The 20,848-nt window shown below is 42.5% G+C and overlaps 1 protein-coding gene across 1 annotated transcript in view; it reads right to left on the bottom strand.

The window, feature by feature from the left end:
* Positions 1-3,890, bottom strand: part of JAKMIP2 (janus kinase and microtubule interacting protein 2) — a 34,566-nt gene extending 30,676 nt beyond the window's left edge. Inside the window, exon 1 of the mRNA XM_062002157.1 lies at positions 3,762-3,890. Coding sequence (XP_061858141.1) covers positions 3,762-3,890 — 129 coding nt within the window. The remainder of the gene's footprint in view (positions 1-3,761) is intronic.
* Between the last annotated feature and the right edge of the window lie 16,958 nt (positions 3,891-20,848).

Consider the following 20,848-nt stretch of genomic DNA (forward strand, 5'->3'; position numbering starts at 1 on the left):
TGAGCCTTTAGGTCAAGATTTTGGTTTGTCTGCACTCCCTTTTCATTCTAGGTTCATACTTGATTTTGAATATTCGCCACTAAAAAGGAGCCTGATGCCATCTTTCTTTCTTACAACACATCTCTTCTGTTGATTAAAACAAAAGTTGAATGCACTGCAAAAAAAAAGGTGCAATCGTTGTAAATGATATATTCTGACATGACAGAAAGATACATCTAGTGTAGGTATGCACAATGGCATAATGCAGATCCAGCCAGCCAGACTCCAGGATGCCTGGTTTTATAGCTATTAGTTTCCAGGTTGCCTAGTTTATCAAACTGAAATGCCATCAGATCTTAGGCTGACTTGCAGATGTACCACTATTATGGGAAGAAAGAGAAAGTGAATGAGGGCCTTGTGGGAAAAAGATTATGACAACACATTACCACAATGCCCAGGAGGCTTCTGCACTCTTGGGATTCACTGGTAGAGTGACCTAACAGATAGAGGAAAAGTCCCATGTTCATCCGCCTTTGGGGGATGAACATGTGGTTAAAGCTTGTTCTGACGTTGTGGGTAACTGCCCAGTTTGGTACCTTGGTTTTAACCTTATTTTACAAATGAGTTTGTAACAAGTTGTCCAATCTGAACCTGCTTATGTCTTGGGAAAAGGAGGAAAGAGATAAAATCTGAATTCCAGATTAAAATAAAACTTGCTATGATGCCTGTTCCTCTCAATCCAAAGTGCATAACAATCTGTAACAATCCAGGAGTGTGATCTACCTCCTGAGACTTCTAGCCACCCACTACTCCATGATGACAATTCCTTTAATACCCTGAGCAGTCAGTCTGATTTGGTTGCAGGAATGGGTGAGAGCACCTACAGATGGGCATCTCAAGAGGTTTTGAAGCACACAAGCAATATCACTATTTTGTTCATGTTCTGCTCCTGTTCAGCGTTACTCAAGCACAATTAAATACATTTAAGAGGTTTTTTTCTTTTTTGTTTTCAAGGCTTTCCTAATTTTGCAACTCTCGTTTTTTGGGCCATCCTTGAACTGATGTCTAGCAACAAAAATCTGCATTGGCAACTTCCATATTAGAATTCTACAGTTGCAGTGATAACAAAAGCAGCAAGACTCAGAATACAGTAGAAAGCATTAGAGAAGCTCCCTGTACCATCAGTTTTCTGGCAGACAGTCAGAGACTCCCTCAGAGAATAACTGAGTCCTGCCTGTGTCCAACACATGAATGCCAAAGCTTGCAGGGAAATCAAAAGCATTAAAAAAAATGTTTGCTTTCCAGGACTGTCATCAACAGTCTATGAAGGAAAAGGGTGGAGAATGAGTTTGAAAGAGTGATGATCATAGAATCATAGAATGGTAGAGGTTGGAAGGGACCTTTAGAGATCATCTAGTCCAAACCCCCTGCAGAAGCAGGTTCACCTAGATCAGGTCGCATAGGAACATGTCCAGGTGGGTCTTGAAGACCTCCAAGGAAGGAGACTCCACAACCCCTCTGGGCAGCCTGTGCCAGGGCTCCATCACCTGAACAGTGAAATAGTTTTTACTTATGTTTAAGTGGAACTTTTTGTGTTCCAGCTTCATCCCATTACCCCTTGTCCTGTTACTATCTACTATAAAAAAGAGGGATGTCCCAACCTCCTGACACCCACCCTTTAGATATTTGTAAATGTTAATAAGATCTCTCCTCAATTTCCTCTTCTCCAGACTAAACAGCCCCAGTTCCTGCAGCCTTTCCTTGTATGAAAGACGCTCCAGTCCCCTGATCATCTTTATGGCCCTGCGCTGGACTCTCTCCAGCACTTCCCTGTCCCTCTTGAGCTGAGGAGCCCAGAACTGGACACAGGACTCCAGATGAGGCCTCACCAGGGCACAGTAGAGGGGGAGAAGAACCTCCCTTGACCTGCTGGCCACACTCTTCTTGATACACCCTAGAATACCATTGGCCTTCTTGGCCACGAGGGCACATTGCTGGCTCATGGTTAGTTTATTATCAACCAGGACTCCCAGGTCTCTCTGCAGAGCTGCTCTTCAGCAGTTCGACCCCCAGCCTGTACTGCTGCAGGGGGTTGTTCCTTCCCAGATGCAGGACTCTGCACTTGTCCTTGTTGAACCATGCCCACTTTGCTTGTAAATCTTGTCCATTTTAAAAGGATGCAAATCAATGTCTATAAATCTCACTGGCAGGTGAAGAGAGAATGCCCCCAGAGATTCTCAGAACATCAGATAGCACAGAAGTGACTACTTTTGTTTTCATTTAGTTTCTCCTAAATTATACAAACCAACTTCCACTGCACTGGCTAATAGTTTTCCAAGATTACTAGTAGGATTAACCTTGATATATTGGCATGAGCAACTGTGCCTAAAAGTAAGTTATGAAAAAGACTTCTTAAAGGCTGAAGGATTTGTAGCTACTCAGACTTGGAAGCTAGAGGCAAGTCATTCTGGGTTTATTTGTCCAGGATATATGCTTATCTGTGAAGGAATCAAAGAGTCAAGTTGATGGACTTCAGTTATATTCCATTTGGAAAAATAATATATCAATAGGCATCATTCCTTGAAAATGTGGCTGTCACAAGACGGCAGGAGGGACATCCCTGGCCACAGTTACCACTGTCTCCAGTCCACTTCATAATAATTCACCAGACATTTGTCATTAAACAGACATTTGTTATTTTCACTGCTACTAAAGAACAAACTGCTAAGCCCAGAGATTGCCTTAATCTCACTCATGTTCAGGGAAGTTTACCACTTACCATGTAAGAGTTTCTTGCACAGAAGCTGTACTCTATAAAACAAACACAGACCTATTGTGCTTGAACACTAGAAGCATCTCTAAATGAAGAAGCAGCAACAAGTACACTTCTTTGCAAAGCCACTTCAGCATCACCTGTGGGAAAACTGATGCTGCTTGCAAGAATTTTAATGGAATGCAGGCAAGATACATACAGAGTAGGTGTAAAATAAGCACCAGTATTTTATACTTGGCTAATACTCAGCCCATGTACCTTTTTACATGTTACAAAAGCTGTAGTAGTGTAAAGAGAAATCATGTGTTTTGCAAGGGCTACCCTAGCATAGACAATGCAGAGAAAGAGTGAGAAGTTCAGCAGAAGATGAAGGCATGAGTTGAAGTTGAGCCTGAGGTTGCACCGAAGATTTCTAAAGTATATGGGAGACACCTCCAATCTTCACAGGTATGTGTATATTATAAGGCCATGACTATACCCTGTGTATATGATGCTCAACTGGCTTTAGAGTAACTTCACATATCTGAGACTAACTCAGGCAGATCATTGGTACCTGAACAAGTTTTAAACAGTGCATACATACCCTAGTGTGTACAACACAGTACAGCTGCACTGCAGATGGATTACAAGGATTGACATGGATTGTCATATTATACATTTAAGGAATACTTCACTCAACCTTGAAATCAAGGACATGTCTTGCTGAAATATCAGCCACCGAGTTGATAGGGTGAAACTCGTTAACTGTAACGTGGCCAAATGTGCTACAAAAGACACATTGCTCCATCTGATGGCCAGAGGCTTCTTAAACTTGTGCCTCAGCAAAAAGGAGTCTTTTCTACATAAGCAGCAAGACATCCACAGTAAGAAACTGTATGTGGGGAAAGAATCAGATCATTGCTCTAGGAAAGAGTTGTGTTGCATCTTTTGATTTTTGTGATACCATTTTTGCCATGTCTTTCTCTCCTTTAGCACAGACACTGTTACTTAAAACCAAACCCTCACTCACCTTAGATTTCTCTTGATGCAGCTCAATTTGAATGTCTGTTAGCTTGGTCCTGAGTTCCTCATTGGCAGCCTGCAGGGCAACAATCAGTGCCTCAGGCTTTTCGCCCTTGCTGCGTCCTTTTTTTGACATGGTTTCTTATCAGTGACAGTCCACTTGTTTAATTATTTCAGATGCAGACTGCCATCTTTTTCTGTTCCTTTCAGTGCCAGTTAGTTCAGCACCTACTGCATGACATTCCTTATGGTCCTGGATTCAGCTGCTTTGGAAGCCCTGTGGGAAATAAGACATACTATTATTATTTGTTAGTGGACATTGCAGCATGACAGCTCACATGGTTACAGAATACAAGAGACAGTTCGCTTCTTCAAACACTGCAATCTTTGTCTGAAAACCTGTAAGGGAGATCCCAGCACAATCAGGCCTCTGTATGCAAGTCTGGTATATTAGTGGAGATTCCATATATGACCATTTTCTGTTCTCAGAAAAGGGCACCATGCAATGAAGATAGGTGTTTATCACAGGACTTTGTGCTTTTGAGAGTATAAGACTAGAAATGACAGGTCATTTAATCCAAGCCTCGCAGTTTAAGGTAACCACAAAGTAGTCACTTCAGTCTCAAGGGTCTAACAACAATATCATCCTTTTATCCTTACCAACTCTTGATCCCTTCCAAGACCCTGTGACCTCAAAGACTTTCTACAATACACCTACAATCTGTTACAGGAGGAAAGAGAAAGCCCTCACCAGCATTCTTGATCTCTGTAGAAGTAGAGAATTAATGATATGCAGAGCATGTATTGGACTAGAAATTGTTCCATTTGCCATTTCCAAAGGATTGCAAAAAAACCTCAATGATTTGCATAAACTGAACTTTTTAGGGAAAATTCTGTCCTAAGCCAAAGTGATTCAGTAAGCTTAAACCCAAACACACCAGCAAGATATGCAAATCAGGATGCCAAGGTTTTTTCTATGTCACTAAACATGAATGTCCTTCTGTCTCATATACCTGTTGTGGTAGGGCTGGTTACAAATGATAGCAGGGTCTGATCCATATTTCACACAGAGCCTTATATTCAGTACTGGTAACAAAGGATCTAATCTTGCTAGTCACACAAAGACTTTTCATCAAGAGAGTTGAAACAGTGCATCAGAGTTGAGCCTGCTGAAGGTGTGTATGACTGAGAAAGCAAATGGGCTTTGGAAAGCAGTTAATAAAAACTGCTTGTTCATATCATGTATCGTGTGATACAGGACACAGCTGATTTATTGCTGGCTTGGAAAAAAAGCAGGCTAGATGGAATAGAAATTGGCAAGGAAGCAGAAATCTTAAACTGTCAATGCCAAATGAATACTAACTTGTGAAGACTTTCAGGTTTGAACAAAGGATGACATTTTCCCTAGATTAACCATGAAAATGATGGCTTTTGATAAAGAAGAAAAAAAGCAAAGCAGTAAGGAGAAAAGATTCAGATATTCACAGGAGATAATCTCTTGCATAGGGGAAACACATCTTTGCTGTAAGATTCTCAACCACCCTGAAAGCAGAAAGCATTTCTGAGACTCCCTACAGCAGAGAGAAGGAAAGGCTCTGAGCTCAGGTAGCAGCTCTTGTTGGCTATAGCTGCCTTCACAACCCGCACACTTCAGTAATCACCGCAGCTGGCACACAGCACCAAGGGCACCCAGCCATGACATGTGGTGAGTCACTGTCAGGTCAGCCTCCCAGAGGCTAGTGGCAGTTCATCAAAGATGAATGTTTTCATTCAGAAATGAGATACTTTAGATGTTTAGGCTTAAAGGAATAAAGACAGATAATTATAGATATCATCACCCTGCAAATCGAATGCTAAAGTGCCACCAGTCACTGCACATGGGCAGCGCAAACTGGAAACACAGCAGGACAGGTCACATCAAAGTGCAACACAGCATGCACACCTGAGTTAGGAAAAGATCATGTGAAGGGAAAATCAGATTGAGGTGCAAAAAACATTCTCAGTCTTCTATAAGAGAGTAATTTAATGCCTAACAGCTAACCAAACAGGCATTTATATTTTTCTCCTCTGCAGAAGTAAACCACAGGTTTACCATTTAAATACAAAGCCATTCTAGAGACAGCCGAGATGCTACTAATGCACCAGTGCCATATAGCCTAAATATGACTTGGATGTTATTTACTGGGAAGTTCTTCTGGTTACTTCTGCTGCGTCTTTCCAGACATGAAGTCAGCACTCAACCACAGCTCTAGTGTTGCCAGGCTTTTCCGATCTTCCCTGACAGAAATTTAGAAAGGTGATTAAGCAGGGATGGATGAGGGCAAAAACATCCATTGAAAAAAGAAAAAGGAACTGAGGCAAAGATGGGAACCTACAAGATGGGCTTCAGGAATAAATCCTGACAGTTAAAAAATTCTTTAACAGAAACAGAAAAGTGTTTCTGAGCCAAAGAAAGGCACGGAGGAAAAAAATAAGTGAGAGGGGCTCATGTCCACCTTTTAGGGCTATTCTTCTTTGATTCTTGAAATAAAGTAACTACCTCTTAGGATGCCAGTGGAATGATATTAGGCTGATAATACATTAATAGAGCTGATGTTACAGCAGATACAACGTGTATATGAAGATACACACACATATGCTTATACTCCATTAAGCAGAAATAACAGGCTGCTTTATTGGTATTTCCTCTACCAGAGTAACTCCTCTGCAGAGCTTTACTCTGTCAACAACAAATGTAGTAGCTGTATCCTGAAACATTGACCAAAACGTATCTATAAAACTCAGAATGCTGTCAGTTATTTTATCTTACTTTTTGCTTATCTATACCACTCTTCTAAAAAGCATTGTGCACTTCTTTCTTAAATTCCCCCACTTTTCAAGCTTTCACCTCTCCCAAGACCATTTGAAGGTCAGTGTCCTACAGGGCTCCTCTCAGCACAGGGCCAAGGTGTTCTCACAGTAGTGGTGTAGCCCTGCTCCCATGGGAGCTCTTGGATGTTCTGTCACTTACAGAGCCTGCAAATCACTGTTATGAGCATCATGGGCAGAGGAGCACACAGTGCCTCTAGGGTTGCCTTACTGTCACTGGAGTGTCCTGGCTTATCTAATGGTCATTCCTTCATGCACGCGCTGAAGGGCACCAGCTGGTAAAGTCCCCTGCTTCCAACTGAAAGCCTCAAGGATAAAGAATGAAGATTGATTACAGGAAGTACGGGCCACATCGAGAAAATACAAGGGTGTTTAGGAAAGAAAAGTGGGTATATTGGCTATTTTTAAAATGTAGGGACAGTCAAACAACACCACCTTCTCACCACTCCTCACCATTGGAAGAATATCCTGAAGTTGTGAATGTCAGTCAAGTTTTTAAAATCAGAAACTGGGGAATAAACTCGCAAGGGCAAAGCTGGGAACGTTCCATAAACTAGCCTTCACAGTGTACCATGCTCTGAATTAAATGGAGACTTACTGCTATATAAACTGCATCTGACTACGGATCAGAAGATTGCAGGTTCGACTCCTGCCTGGCTTGCTGGTTAGGATTTAGACCTGGACAGGCTGGGGAGTTGGGTGGGGAGAAATATAATGAAATTCAACAAGGGAAAGTGTAGAGTCTTGCACCTGGGAAAGAATCACCTCTTGTACCAGTACAGGCTGGGGTATGAACTCTGAGAGAGTAGTACAGGGGAAAGGACTTGGGGGTTCTGGTGGACATCAGGATGCCCATGAGCCAGCAATGTGTCCTTGTGGCCAAGAAGGCCAATGGCATCCTGGGGTGTATTAGAAGGGGTGTGGGCAGTAGGTGGAGAGAGGTTCTCCTCCCCCTTTACTCTGTCCTCATGAGACTGCATCTGGAATATTGTGTCCAGTTCTGAGTCTCAGTTCAAGGACAGGGAGCTGCTGGAGAGAGTTCAGCACAGGCCCACAAAGACGATTAAAGGAGTGGAACATTTCCCTTATGATGAAAGGCTGAGGGAGCTGGGGCTCTTCAGCTTGGAGGAGGCTGAGGGGTGACCTCATTCATGTTTACAAATACGTAAAGGGTGGGTGTCAGGAGGATGGAGCCAGGCTGTTCTCAATGATGTCCAATGATAGGACAAGGGGAAACAGGTGTAAGCTGGAACATAAGAGGTTCCAAACAAACATAAGGAAAAACTCCTTCACTGTGAAGGTGATGGAGCACTGGAACAGGCTGCTCAGAGTTGCTGAGTCTCCTCTGGAGACATTCAAAACCCACCTGGATGAGTTCCTGTGTGAGCTACTGTAGGTGGTCCTGCTCTGGCAGGGGGGTTGGACTAGATGATCTTTCAAGGTCCCTTCCAACCCTTGAGATCCTGTGATTCTGTGATATTTCTTAATTGTAATTCAAGCACCTTATGGCTATATATGGGTGTCTAGATAGTGTTTGCCTTTGTTCTCATTGCTCTCTGCTCTCTCCCTCCTTATCTTTCTCTGGATCCCAGTGCCCATCCTGTTCCCTTTTCCAAACTTTTTGGAGTCTTCGAGGCAGTCCTTGAAATTACTGACTGTGAGACCCCAGGACTGACAACAATCAGAGCACTGCTGAGTTTCTGGTCATGAGCTGAGAAGACAAGGCTTGGAGCAAAGGAAGAAAAAGCACACAAGACACAGCAGAACATTTTCTGCTCATGTGAAAGGAAAAGTGGAATATAAAATCTGAAACTATTCTCTTGTAATAAAACACCAGTGACTCAGTGGTTCAGAAACTGAAGGTGCTTTTATTGCTTGAATCCCTTTCTTTCCTTACTGTAAGCCTGTGTGGTTCATTGCTTTCACTAGCATTGTCAGGTTTAATATTATCCTGCAGTCTCTTCCACCAAAGTTCAGATTTCACAGACATGGTAACAGTAAATAAATAACTTTCTTTATAATAATATTAAGAACAATTTCATTTATAATAATAACTTCAGGAGTTCTGTTATTTTGCATGCACTTTGCCTTTTGATACAAGTGATGCTTGGTCAAAACATGAAGATTTGCTCTGGAAAGCAAAAGGCTTCATTTAGTGACTAAAGCCAGCACAACAATCTTTTGATATGCAAATACCGAAAACCAGGAAGCACCAGAACCAGACACAAGTGAATTACAAGTGTGGGTACACACTCTGTCTACCTGGCCTGCAGAGAATGAATGTGGCATAGCTGGGAATGTCACCAGGAATTTAAGGCGGTGTGCAACTTTCCTGGTGAACATAAAGAAAATCTGTAGAGCATAAGGATGAAGCAGCTGTCAAGGATGGCAGGATAATTGATGAATGCACAATGCTCTTAAGCAGTCAGTGTAAACTGCATCATAAAGGGCCACAATCTATGATTTTGTGATTCTATGAATCTTATTCTGCTGAAACCACGGCAGACTGCCATCTGCCTTTTCTGAAGTCTCTCTGAGAAACAGACAAAGAAAATTTTCCAATTTGCCCAACTTAAAAGGAGTTCATAAATAGGAATAAGCTCAGGAGAAGTACTGCCCTCCTCAACGTTTCTTAAAGTGAAACTAGATGCAGGTAACTCCCTGAGTCTTGATGCAACAGCAGGGAGGCCCTGAACACCTCCAAGTCTCCTGCACACCTTGGAAGATCTGATGGCAAGTTCTTCAGTTACAGCACATCCAACACCTCATGTAAGTTTACCTAACAGAGAACTTGAGATGGGTTTTCTGAGCTCAACACAGCACTTCAGGTATTAACGGCAATTGATTTGAAGAAGTCACACTTTGTGGGACTGGCTGCAATTCTGCTCTGGAATTCTCTAGAAAGGGGAATGACTGCATGTCATGGGTCTGCATGGAGCTATTTCTGGTAACAAGGAAAGGACTGTAAAGATGGCTCCTGTAAGAAGTTGCTCCAAACTTTCCCTGGCTCTGACTCAGACGCACCTCTGGGGCTGAGTCAATTGGGCTCCTCCACAATGACTTTTTAAGAAGAAGAAGTTGGAAGAGGAAGGTTCTTCCTGTCCTTCCCTCTTTTCTGGGAGGTGGTAGAAGGATGAGAGAGAAGAGACCATGCAGACTGAGGTCAGTGAGGGATGAGAGGAGGAGATGTACTGGAGCAGAGATTCCCCTGCATCCCACGGTGAGATGGCAGCTGTCACCCTGCAACACATGGAGAGGAGTGGTGAAGCTGAGATTTGTTGGCAGCTCGTGGAAGACCCCATGCCAGGGGTCCAGACTGTGCCTGGAGAAGGCTGTGAATTTGTGGGAGTGTAGCATTGCAGCAGAAGGTGGCCAGAATGCTGCTGGCCGCAGAGAAGTCTCACACTGGAGTAGTGTGTGAGAAGAAGCTGCAGCCCTTGAGACAGACTCATGCCAGAGAGGTTTGCTAAGGACTGTATCCTATGGGAGGGACTCTGTGTTGAAGCAGCAAAAGAACGTGAGGAGTCTTCCTCCTCTGAGAAAAAAGAAGTAGCAGAGACTATCTGTGCGGGACTGATAGTCAGTCAGGGGGACAGACTGACTGTCCCCCTGCACTGCTGAAGGGGAGGAGGCAGAGATATCAGGAGCAAGGAGCTGAGCCTGGGAAAAGGGGAGTGGAGGGGGAAGGAGATCTTGAAGTGATGGTTGTATTTTCCTCATCATCCTGTTCTGTTTTTGCTTTCTTCTGTCTGTTCTGCTTCTAGTAGGTGGTAGAATAAACTGTTCTTACTTCTAAGTGAAGTAGTTGAGTCTGTTTTGCCTGGAGCCATAACTGTCAGTGAGCCCTCCCTCTCAATCCACAAGGCCCTTGAGTATCTTTTTTTCAACCCATCTTGATGGGGTCTCCACAATCCTACAGCAAGTGGGGGTGTACGGGAGGGTGAGCAAGAGGCTGCACGGTGCTTCGTTGCCGGCCAAGTCACGTGCCACATTATCACTTCCCCACCTTAGCTTCCATGGAAAGGAAACCTGCATAATTTGAAAGAGAGCCTCAACATATTCCTACTGTGTCTCTTGATCTGGACATCAGGCTGGAGAGCCAGACTTCCCAGTAAGCTATGGGGCACATTTACTCTGCAGTCTGTGTGTGGTTTTCACTGTCCAATAGCAGAGCTTTAAGCCTTTTTTCCCAGTTTTTGCTTTAATAAAAGCATTTGGCAGCTGTCTCAAAATGCCTCTGATAATGCCAAGATGATTTGCACTGGTGTAGCTACAGAATAATTGCCCTGAAGTCAAGGGAGAGATGCCAGTTAAACCATAGAAATTAGAAGGAAAAAAAAACCCTCGTGCATAGATTTTTTTTCCTTATATCCAACAAGATTTACTCTGTTACTTAGGGTACTGCTCCACAAATAAACCAAGTACAATGGTTATGCTCAGCCATTTTCTTGCAACAGCCACTATAAGCAATATGAAGAATAAGTTTTAACTGATGCAACACCTTTTTGTGTACCGTGCATCTAATTCTTACATCACCAAATTTTCACCTGTGTCTAGTAGGTAGACAAACCTTCTCTCTTTCCCAAATGACAGCAAAATAGGGTATGGTTAGACTAGTTATAATTAAAACAAGGATTGACACTGGTTTTAACACAAAAAGTAGAAGAGATGAGTTACAGAGGCATAAGGCCTTCCTCCTCTTGAAAACTGATGAAATACTGCTCCCAAGAATTCACTTGTTCATCAACACACTGGTACCCATATCCACAGAAAGAGAACTAACAAAGATGCATCAGGGGAAGATTAGATTGGAGGTTAGGAAACATTTCTTTACAGAGAGGATGATCGAACAGTGGAACAGGCTTCCTAGAGTAGTGGTTGATGCCCCACGCCTATCAATGTTTAAGAGGCATTTGCACAATGCCCTTAATACAACGCTTTAACTTTTGGTCAGCCCTGAAGTGATCAGTCTTTTGTACTAGATTTAGCTTGAATTTGATGCATTTCTAAATATCTGTTTTCACCAATGCTTGCTTGCAGACTGCAGTGAGGAAGTAACCTTCCATAAAAACCCCTGGTATCTTGCAATACCACATACTCCCCACAGAGTGCTAATTATATTCCTGAAGAGCACTGTCCCTGTGCTCTGCTGTGGGAATCTAGGCAAGTTAGGAGGCTGATTTCACTGACTGCCATGTCCTTACTACACTGAGCACTCTCAGTTCCAAACGAGAGAAGAGAGCCAACAAGATATACTAATTCTCAGGAGTGCATATCGCCAAATCCCAGATTAAGTAAGAGAACAGAGCAGTACCCTAGATAAATAAATTCCCTTGATTTCAGCTGGACATACCCTTCAGCATATAGACCTCTATATAAAGTACGCAGAGCATAGTTTTGATGCAATTAGACTTACCAACTCAAGGAAACTAACAACATCATAGCACTCCTAGACTGTGAGAATAACATGACCCTAATAACTGTTTCAAAACCTGGTAGTCTATTTGGCAATACAACCAGAAATTGCAAGATGCAATGACTGCGAAGTACAATAGCAGCTGGAGTGTCCCCCAGCTTTGCCCTCTAACAGCACGTCAGTATAATCTGTAGAAATTATTGTTGGAACCCTTGGAGGCAGAAAAACCTCTGCTTAAGTAAAAGAGAGTTTAAAAAATATTAAAAATCATATGTGCAGATTTCCATCCAAGATAGCACAATTAAACCCATCCCTAAAGCACAATAAATTCAGTCTGGAGCTCACAAGAAAAAATATTATTTTGCCACTCTCCCCAGAAAATCCATCCCATAAATACTGAACAGCTGTGCACGTTTCCTTTGAGATGCATCTTGAATGAAAATCCACATTAATTCACTGAAGATTTTGCCCCAATTTTATGAGAAGTAGTAACACATTACTAAAGGCTGTGGAGTATTTATCAGCAAGAGATCATGCATACACTTGAAGTTAATTAGAACTGCTACTGTATGGAAAGGCACACTTGAATATTGAGGCTTGGTTTCAGTTTTGTTGGGTTTTGCTTTGGTGCTTAAGATCAATTAAGGTTTAGCTGCATGATCGTAGAAACATAGAATGGTAGGGGTTGGAAGAGACCTTTAGAGATCATCTAGTCCAACCTCTCTGCTAAAGTAGGTCCATCTAGATCAGGTCACACAGGAATGTGTCCAGGCAAGTTTTGAAAAGGAGATTCCACAACCTCCCTGGGCAGCCTGTGCCAGGGCTCCCTCTCCTGAACAGCAAAATAGTTTTTTCTTATGTTTAAGTGGGACTTTTTGTGTTCCAGCTTCATCCCATTACCCCTCGTCCTGTTGCTAGCTACAATAGAAAAAAGGTATGTCCCAACCTCCTAACACCCATCATTTAGATATTTGCAAATGTTAATAAGATCCCCCCTCAGTCTCCTCTTTTTTAGACTAAACAGCCTGAGTTTCTGCAGCCTTTCCTCATCAGGAAGATGTTCCAGTCCCCTAATCATGTTGGTGGCCCTGCACTGGACTCTCTCCAGCACTTCCCTGTCCCTCTTGAGCTGGAGAGCCCAGAACTGGACACAGGACTCCAGATGAGGTCTCACCAGGGCAGAGTAGAGAGGGAGAAGAACCTCCTTTGACCTGCTGGCCACACTCTTCTTGATGCCATTCAATGCCAGGATGCCATGGGCCTTCTTGGCCATGAGGGCACATTGCTGGCTCATGGTTAGTTTATTATGTCAGGATTTCCAGGTGTCTCTCTGCAGAGCTGCTCTCCAGCAGGTCAATCCCCAGCCTGTACTGGTGCATGGGATTGTTCCTCCCCAGGTGCAGGACTCTGCACTTGTCCTTGTTGAACCTCATGAGGTTCCTCTCTGCCCAACTCTCGAGCCAGTCAAGATCCTACTGCTCCAACTCAATTCTGTGCCATTGATCACCATCCTCTGGGTTCTGTCATTCAGACAGTTCTCAATCCACCTCACTGTCCACTCATCCAAGCCACACTGCCTGAGCTTTCTCATGAGGATCATGATACAAACAGGTAGAAAAGTTTATTTATATTCATACTCCCTGAGGTCTGAAACAAATATTAGTCTCATAGTATGACAAGCACTGAGTGTGCAGATAATGGTGTGCTGCTTCCCGTGGAAGAACAAGCCACTGAAAATGTAAACACCTTAGGGAAAGCACTCTGTAATCATTAAGACAATGTAAAAAGACAACTACAACTGCATGAGCAATTCCACTAGAAGCTTCTTCCTACTTACTCTCTTTAATCTTCTGTTTTCCTTCCTTCCTTCCTACAATTTTCACCCATTGCTATTACTTTTCTTTTGGCTTACAAGCTTATCCTTTCTAGATGTTTTTTTCTTTTATTTGTTCTTTCACAGAATCATAGAATGGTAGGCATTGGAAGAGACCTTTAGAGATCATCTAGTCCAACCCCCCGCCGCAGAAGCAGGTCCACCTAGATCAGGTCACACAGGAAGATGTCCAGGAGGGTTTTGAAGACCCCCAGAGAAGGAAACTCCACAACTGCCCTGGGCAGCCTGTGCCAGGGCTCCCTCACCTGAACAGTGAAACAGTCTTTCCTTATGCCTAAATGAAACTTTTTGTGTTCCAATGTCTTTCCATTACCCCTTATCCTATCACTAGATACAACAGAAAAAAGTCATGTCCCAACCTCCTGACATCCGCCATTTAGACATTTGCACTCGTTATTCTTTTCTATGGCATTCTAGAAATCTTCTTGCTAACACCTGGGTATAGTAATATAGTAGCAGAAGTATAGATTAAAACTACACCTACGCATGCTCCCAAATTGATATCAGCAAAGCATACCAGGGAAATAACACAGTAGCTGCTTCAACAGAGCATATCAAAGAAGTAGCTAAGTCAGGACAATGATGACCCACAACAAAACAGACACAAAAGTTGTAATAACTGGATGTACACACTGAGATATACATCCTAGCCTGATGGGGAGAGTGACAAAACCAGAAATTGCCAAGACACAAGTTGTGTCCTGAGGTGACTTGAGCAAATCAGGGTAAAAAAAGTGAGGGTATATTCTCCAGATGACCACCAGAGATCCCCAGAGACCACCTTCTCATTTAACTGAGCAGTGAGATGTGCATTGCACAAGTCATTTGCAAATGTAGAAGGCTTCTTAGAAATAGGCAGGTAATTCTTGGAAATTGTATGAATATGCATCTTGTAACTGTATAAAGCTATATAAAGCTTTCCAAGCTCGTGTGTGCATGACTGGTGGAGAGATCCCCCATTCACTCAGCACTGCAATAAACTAATCTTGGCCTTCTAAACCATGAAAATTGTTTCGGAGGGCAATTATTTGTTACAGATTTCAGTAGCAACACCATAATCCTTTATCTGAAGTGACAAAGGAATCTTCTCTGAATGTTGTTCCCAATGATAATTTGTGGCTAGTCCACTTTTCTCCTCTGGTTATTGGTTGCTTTGTTTTCCCAAAGCCAATTAACAGTTTATGTACAAAAACAGGCTTTGCGTATTGTAGAAGTGCACAAATACCTTTCTATCCCTACAAAAGATACAGATAGAAACACCTTGGAAAGAAAAAACCACTTCACTACCAAAGCCTCTGTGCTATTAAATAACAGTGTTCTGGGCCCTTAGGTAGGTGGAGATACCAAGGCATTACCAGCATCCCTGCTTCAGGGATGTTGGGAATCAGTTAACCATTTTCATGAGTAAATTTCACACTTTTTTTTCTGTGCTAAATTGCCCCTGCACAATATTGTCCAGAGCAGGAAAACAGCCAAGGATGTCCATTACCTTGACCGTGAAGCATATGGATGTCCACACAGAGACACAAAGTCTCCACTAGCTACACCTAGATCTCAGAAGCAAAGAATACAAAAGACGGTCTAATACCTCTGCTGTTGGTCATTTCCCTATTTATTACACCCTAAAACCTAATTTCAGGATCAAGGTGAAAAAAGGAGGAGAACACAGCTGGCTTCAAACACTCTTATTTCTCTATTGCTGTGTGTAACCTGCTGCTGAGGTCTCGGGAATGACTGCTCCATTTCAAATTTCTTTTTAAGGCAGGCATCCCTTTCCCAGGGATGCCCGAATTAACTGCCTTCTGGGTGAGCAATTCCTTAACACAAGACACAGATGTGTCCTGTCAGCACGTGGCTATAGTCAATCAAAATTCTTGGAAGATGAAGGGGTACTTCTGGTAAACCAAACAAGAGCTGAATTCTGTCAGGTTCCAAATCCACCTCAGTCAGGCAGCCATGCCCATGGCCACAGACAGACCTCAGACTTGCCTTTGCTATCGCAAGTCTGAGCAGGACCTGAATATACTGCAGGTTGCTTCCCCCAAGCTCATGCTGAAAGGCTAGTGTGATCTTAGGCAAAAGATTCAGCCTCTCTGAGGTGGGGGGGTGGGCAATGAGGACAGATTCACAGGGGCAGGATTCATCTTGTAACACCCGTTTCCCACTTGCACTTGTCCCCTGAAGTTGCCTTTGCGGTCAGTTCAGAAATATGCTTGCTTGTTCACATCAGGGTAAGATAAGTCATACTTCTCATCTGAAAGGATCCAGGACAAACAATCTCTGTAAATATATCTGAAAGTTTGGAGAAGCGTGGAGTTTAGCAGCCTGTATGAAAACTTTCCCACTGTATTTTTCAAAGCTAGAAACTCAGGGAAACTGCACTTAGACATGTTTCACAACTTATTACTATAACCACCAGGTAGACTCAGCGCCAAATAGGGGCACTGAAGAGTATCTTATATCCCAGACAGCCTACAGCTGAATCTGGGGGAAATGCCCCAAGTTTGTACTGTGGTTTCTACAGTTACATGGAAGATGCTCCCTATAAAAGTAACAGTAGAAAGTCATCATCCTGCCTTCCCCTGTATATATGTAAAAATCATCATTATCGTAGTAGCTAACACATTCATTTGACAAGTTAAGGCTATTTCAAAACAATCTGTCTTTAGGGAAGGCCTTTGTCATTAGAGCTGAAGGCTCAAAACTGGCTCCCTTCTCTGTTTTGGCTTGCAATGAGTGAACCACGATGCAGAAAATGCTTTCCCAGTCTCACTGCAATAACAGCACAAGCACGAGAGAAACAACACGCTCTTTGTAGAGGAACTTCAGCCGTGTATGAAGAGGCATGAGCATCAATCAAACAGCCATAGGTATATATGCTCCAGCTTGCACACATGACAGCCAAGGCCCTATTTATATTACAGAAATTGCCTGTGGCCTTGCCAGGAAAATAGCTCAGGCCATTGTTCTCTTGCAGTGTTGCAACAGTTCCCTGCTTGAATCTCCCCATTTGTAGTAAAAATCTTCGCCATTTTATCTCATTTTACTGTAATAAAGTGCATTACAGGAATCTAGTCATATCGCTTTTGTCTTCTTAATGATGGGTTTGCTTTTGACATGAATTATATACAAGATCCTACTTGAAATGGGGTGCCAAACTGTGCATGCAAAATGAACTTAATGTACAAGACAAACATGCTACACATGGTGGATACAACTTGGCTGTGAGTACGAAGAGGGTCAAGCTCACACACTTAGAAAATATACATAATGTAAATTTTGCTTCTGCCCCAGTAAATACGTCATATATTTTATGTGTGGTTAGACATACAGACCTACATTCAAGTGCAAACATCTAATGACATAACTTACAGACTACGTCTTTTCCACATAGTAGTTACTTGGTACATTTTCTTTGTCCGTGAATTTCAAAACACTGCCAACAATGCAAACTTACATTGGCCCAAAGAAGCCTTTAGAACAGTAGTCCTGAGCTTTTTTTTTAATCCCCATGGTAATAATCCCTAGCATATTATATCCTCTGTGAGACTAAGACATACTTTACTCTCTTTCTCTGTTGACCTCACGTTTAAACTGTCATTTCCACAGGCAGCTTATGACTTATAAGAACTGGACTAGCCTAACTAGCCATTAAGAAAAAGTGTATGTTGCACTCCTGTCACTCTTGCCTATAGCTGTGGTTTTGGTTGTTTTTGGGTTTTTTTTTCAAAAATCTGCAAGTCACAATATCAGAAAAGCAAAAATCAGAACAATGGATGAATATAAGAAATCCCATTTTTACTCTATCAGCATAATGTGCTTTCCACCTGCACAGAATGAAACAAAATAAGTTAGATCACAACAAATAGGTGACTGAGACCTACAGTTTCTTCCTCATCTCAGCTGAAAAATAGTTGCTGCTATATTTTAGGAATTTCTTGGTATGACAAAAACCTTTTTTCTTATGGGGAACAGTTTCAAATAAAAAATGAAGAGACATCAGGCCAAACAATCCTTCTTCCCCAACCACTTGTACATCCTCATGTCCTTCTTCTCAGTGCCATGATGAGAGCTGGTTTAGGATGGGGGACAGGGCAGAATGGGAGGAGATAGTTAGGTACAATCACATACACCCAGGCAATCCAGGCATGAGAACACAGACTCTGTCTTTCAGCTTTTCCAAAACAAGAAAGCTCACACTCATGAGCTCTGCAGCTTTTCCATTTGAACCAAGAGAAAGAAGCTAGCCACAAGCAAGCCCATACAGACTAGGCCACTTTTGGCTACTAAAGTTAGGAGATGGAACAGGACACAGCTGTACCACAGGTGACAATCAGCAAAGGGCTGCTGCAAGCAGTGACAAGGGACTGTGGCGATACTCACAGCATGTCCAAAAACTGGATTTGTGTCCAGTGTGCAATAAGCCAATCTACACACCGTTTTGAGATATTGCTTTATTTTATGTCTGCACAGACACAGGTGCCGGGTTTAATGCCACAAAGCCAGCACAGCCAGCAGTACATCCCATGCTATATTTATACAAAAACTTATATCATACACATTGTTATTCTATTTAGTGAGTCCTCAGCCTGACACATAGACAGAGCAAATGATCATTTGGCCTCTGGATTCTGACGAGGCAGGAGGTTCTAATCTTATACCAAGACATGCATATAAAGAGACTGGGCCCATCCCATCAAGCTGTTGATGATGGTCTCTCTCCCTTAGGCAGAGAAACTTATTACTATTCCAGGACATCTTTTACAAAAATAGTGTGTTTATCCTGAGTCCATATATGTTTCTTTTGATCAGTACCATCTTAGTATTAGTTTTCACTACAAAGCACCTATGCACCTGGACCTAGTACATACTATTTTAATCTATATTCTATCACCTTTTATTTGGTTACAATCACAGCAGTCAGGTGCCAAAAACTATTTATCTCCAGACATCTGTCCTGTTCCAGAATTAGATGGTTAACAAAACAGGTGATTTTATCTAAAACTTGTGTCACTTCTTAAGGTAAGCCTGCTGGGACATGAAGGTTCACAGGCAACAGCCTTACGGTAGTACAGCATGTTAGATACCACCAGCAGAGCTGAGGCAAGTTGGTTTTTTTTGCAGCTGTGTGCAATTTCTAGGTCATCTCCACACAGCACAGCCAGAGGACAAATAAAGCCTCAGCATATATATAAAAATGCAGCAAATTGGAATTGATCTGGCTGATCAAAGAACAAATGAAGACTCTGGATCGAACAGAGCTCAGAGGAGGCCCTGCAGCGTGTTCCTCAGGCCCACTTTAGCACTGAAAGACATATCTTCACTTTGGTCTCTGAAGTTTCTGTTCTGATCTAGGGCTGTAGCACTGAGCTCTCTTGAAAGCCAGCTGGAATTCTTACTCAAGGGTCAGAGAGCACAGCTTTTAATGCCTGTATTTAGCAAGAAGGATCAAATGCAAGCCTGAACATTTTTTCAGAAAAGCCACAACATGGCAATTTCCACAGAATTTAGAGAAACAATCAAAATCCCTTTAAAACATATCTTAAAGCATAACTCCTTTACAGCAAAGTGTCTCATGAACTAAATTTGACCCACTCCTGAAAAAGTTTTGGGCTGTTTGGCTTTCACATACAAAATCTGTATGTCTAAACACCGAAATAACCTTGACTATGAATGAACAAAAATATATGCTCCATCTCCTGAGGAACAAGGAAACCTACATTAATTCAAAAGTAGTAAAGATCACAGTGCAGGCAACAAAGACAAAACTAACACCAAACATGCTCAAAATAGCCTTTTGCAAGGGCAGAGAAACAAGGTCTTTCTAATGAATCCTTTTAGTCTTCAAACAATAGGAATTGACCCAAAAATATAGACTAAGAATGCTTCTTTATTGAGTGGAATTTGGACCTATGAACCCTTACGAGGTTTTATGCAAATTCCAGACGGAATATTTTCTCTGAATAAATAAAATCCTCATCAGTTGAACAAACTTCTCTTAGTGGTGGGAAAAGAGTGTTTAAATTCCTATCCATCAGAGCACTGCTTGCTCTGACAGGCAGCAATAGAGTATAACCCACTGTTCAGTATACATTTTGTTTTTCCCCTCTGTGCCTGATCTACAGAGAACACAAGTCTCCTAAAGCTACCATCTGTGGGAATGCATGACCAAATCTATAGAGGGAATAGCGTGCCAAAACACTCACAAGGGGTTCTCAGCAGCGCCTGGGCTCTAGCTCTCTCCCATGTAAAGTGGGGACACTTACCTCACGTTTTTCAAAAATAGCACCAGCCTTGTCTTCACTGTTAATGCTCTAAGTAGCTTTAAACTCAATAGTCAGGTCCCGCATCCTTGGGTTTGCACTTTTTGCACATCTCAAGTTTCAGAACTAGAAACCTCCAATTCAGTTTTTAGCAATAACTAAGACACCAGCAACAGATTACTACCACATCCTCTTGTTTGGCAGCTTACACATTTGAGAGGACCTTTATTATCTGATGTTTTGGTAATGAGACCAATGCTCAAGTAACAATAATGCATTGCTTTTGATTATCTAGTCCTACCCATCCTGCCAGACTCTGCCCCTGGGAAAGAGTAATGCTGGACACAAGTATAGACTGGGAGAGAAGTGGCTGGAGAGCAGCCCTGCAGAACAGGACCCTGGTGGGTGCTGGTCAGCAGCAGGCTCAACAGGAGCCAACACTGTACCTGGCCAGCCAAGAGGGAAAACTGCATCCTGGGGTGCATCAAACACAGCACAATATGACACTCAATAGAGGGGATTATTGCACTATGCTCAGTGTTGGTGCAGTCTCACCTCAAGTACTGTGTGCAGTGCTGGGCCCCACCATTTGAGAATGATGTGAGAGGCTTCAAACATGTCCAGATGAGGACAACAAAGCTGGTGACAAGGCT

This window comes from Colius striatus, chromosome 9 (assembly GCF_028858725.1).
Source record: "Colius striatus isolate bColStr4 chromosome 9, bColStr4.1.hap1, whole genome shotgun sequence".
NCBI classification, from domain to species: Eukaryota; Metazoa; Chordata; class Aves; order Coliiformes; family Coliidae; genus Colius; species Colius striatus.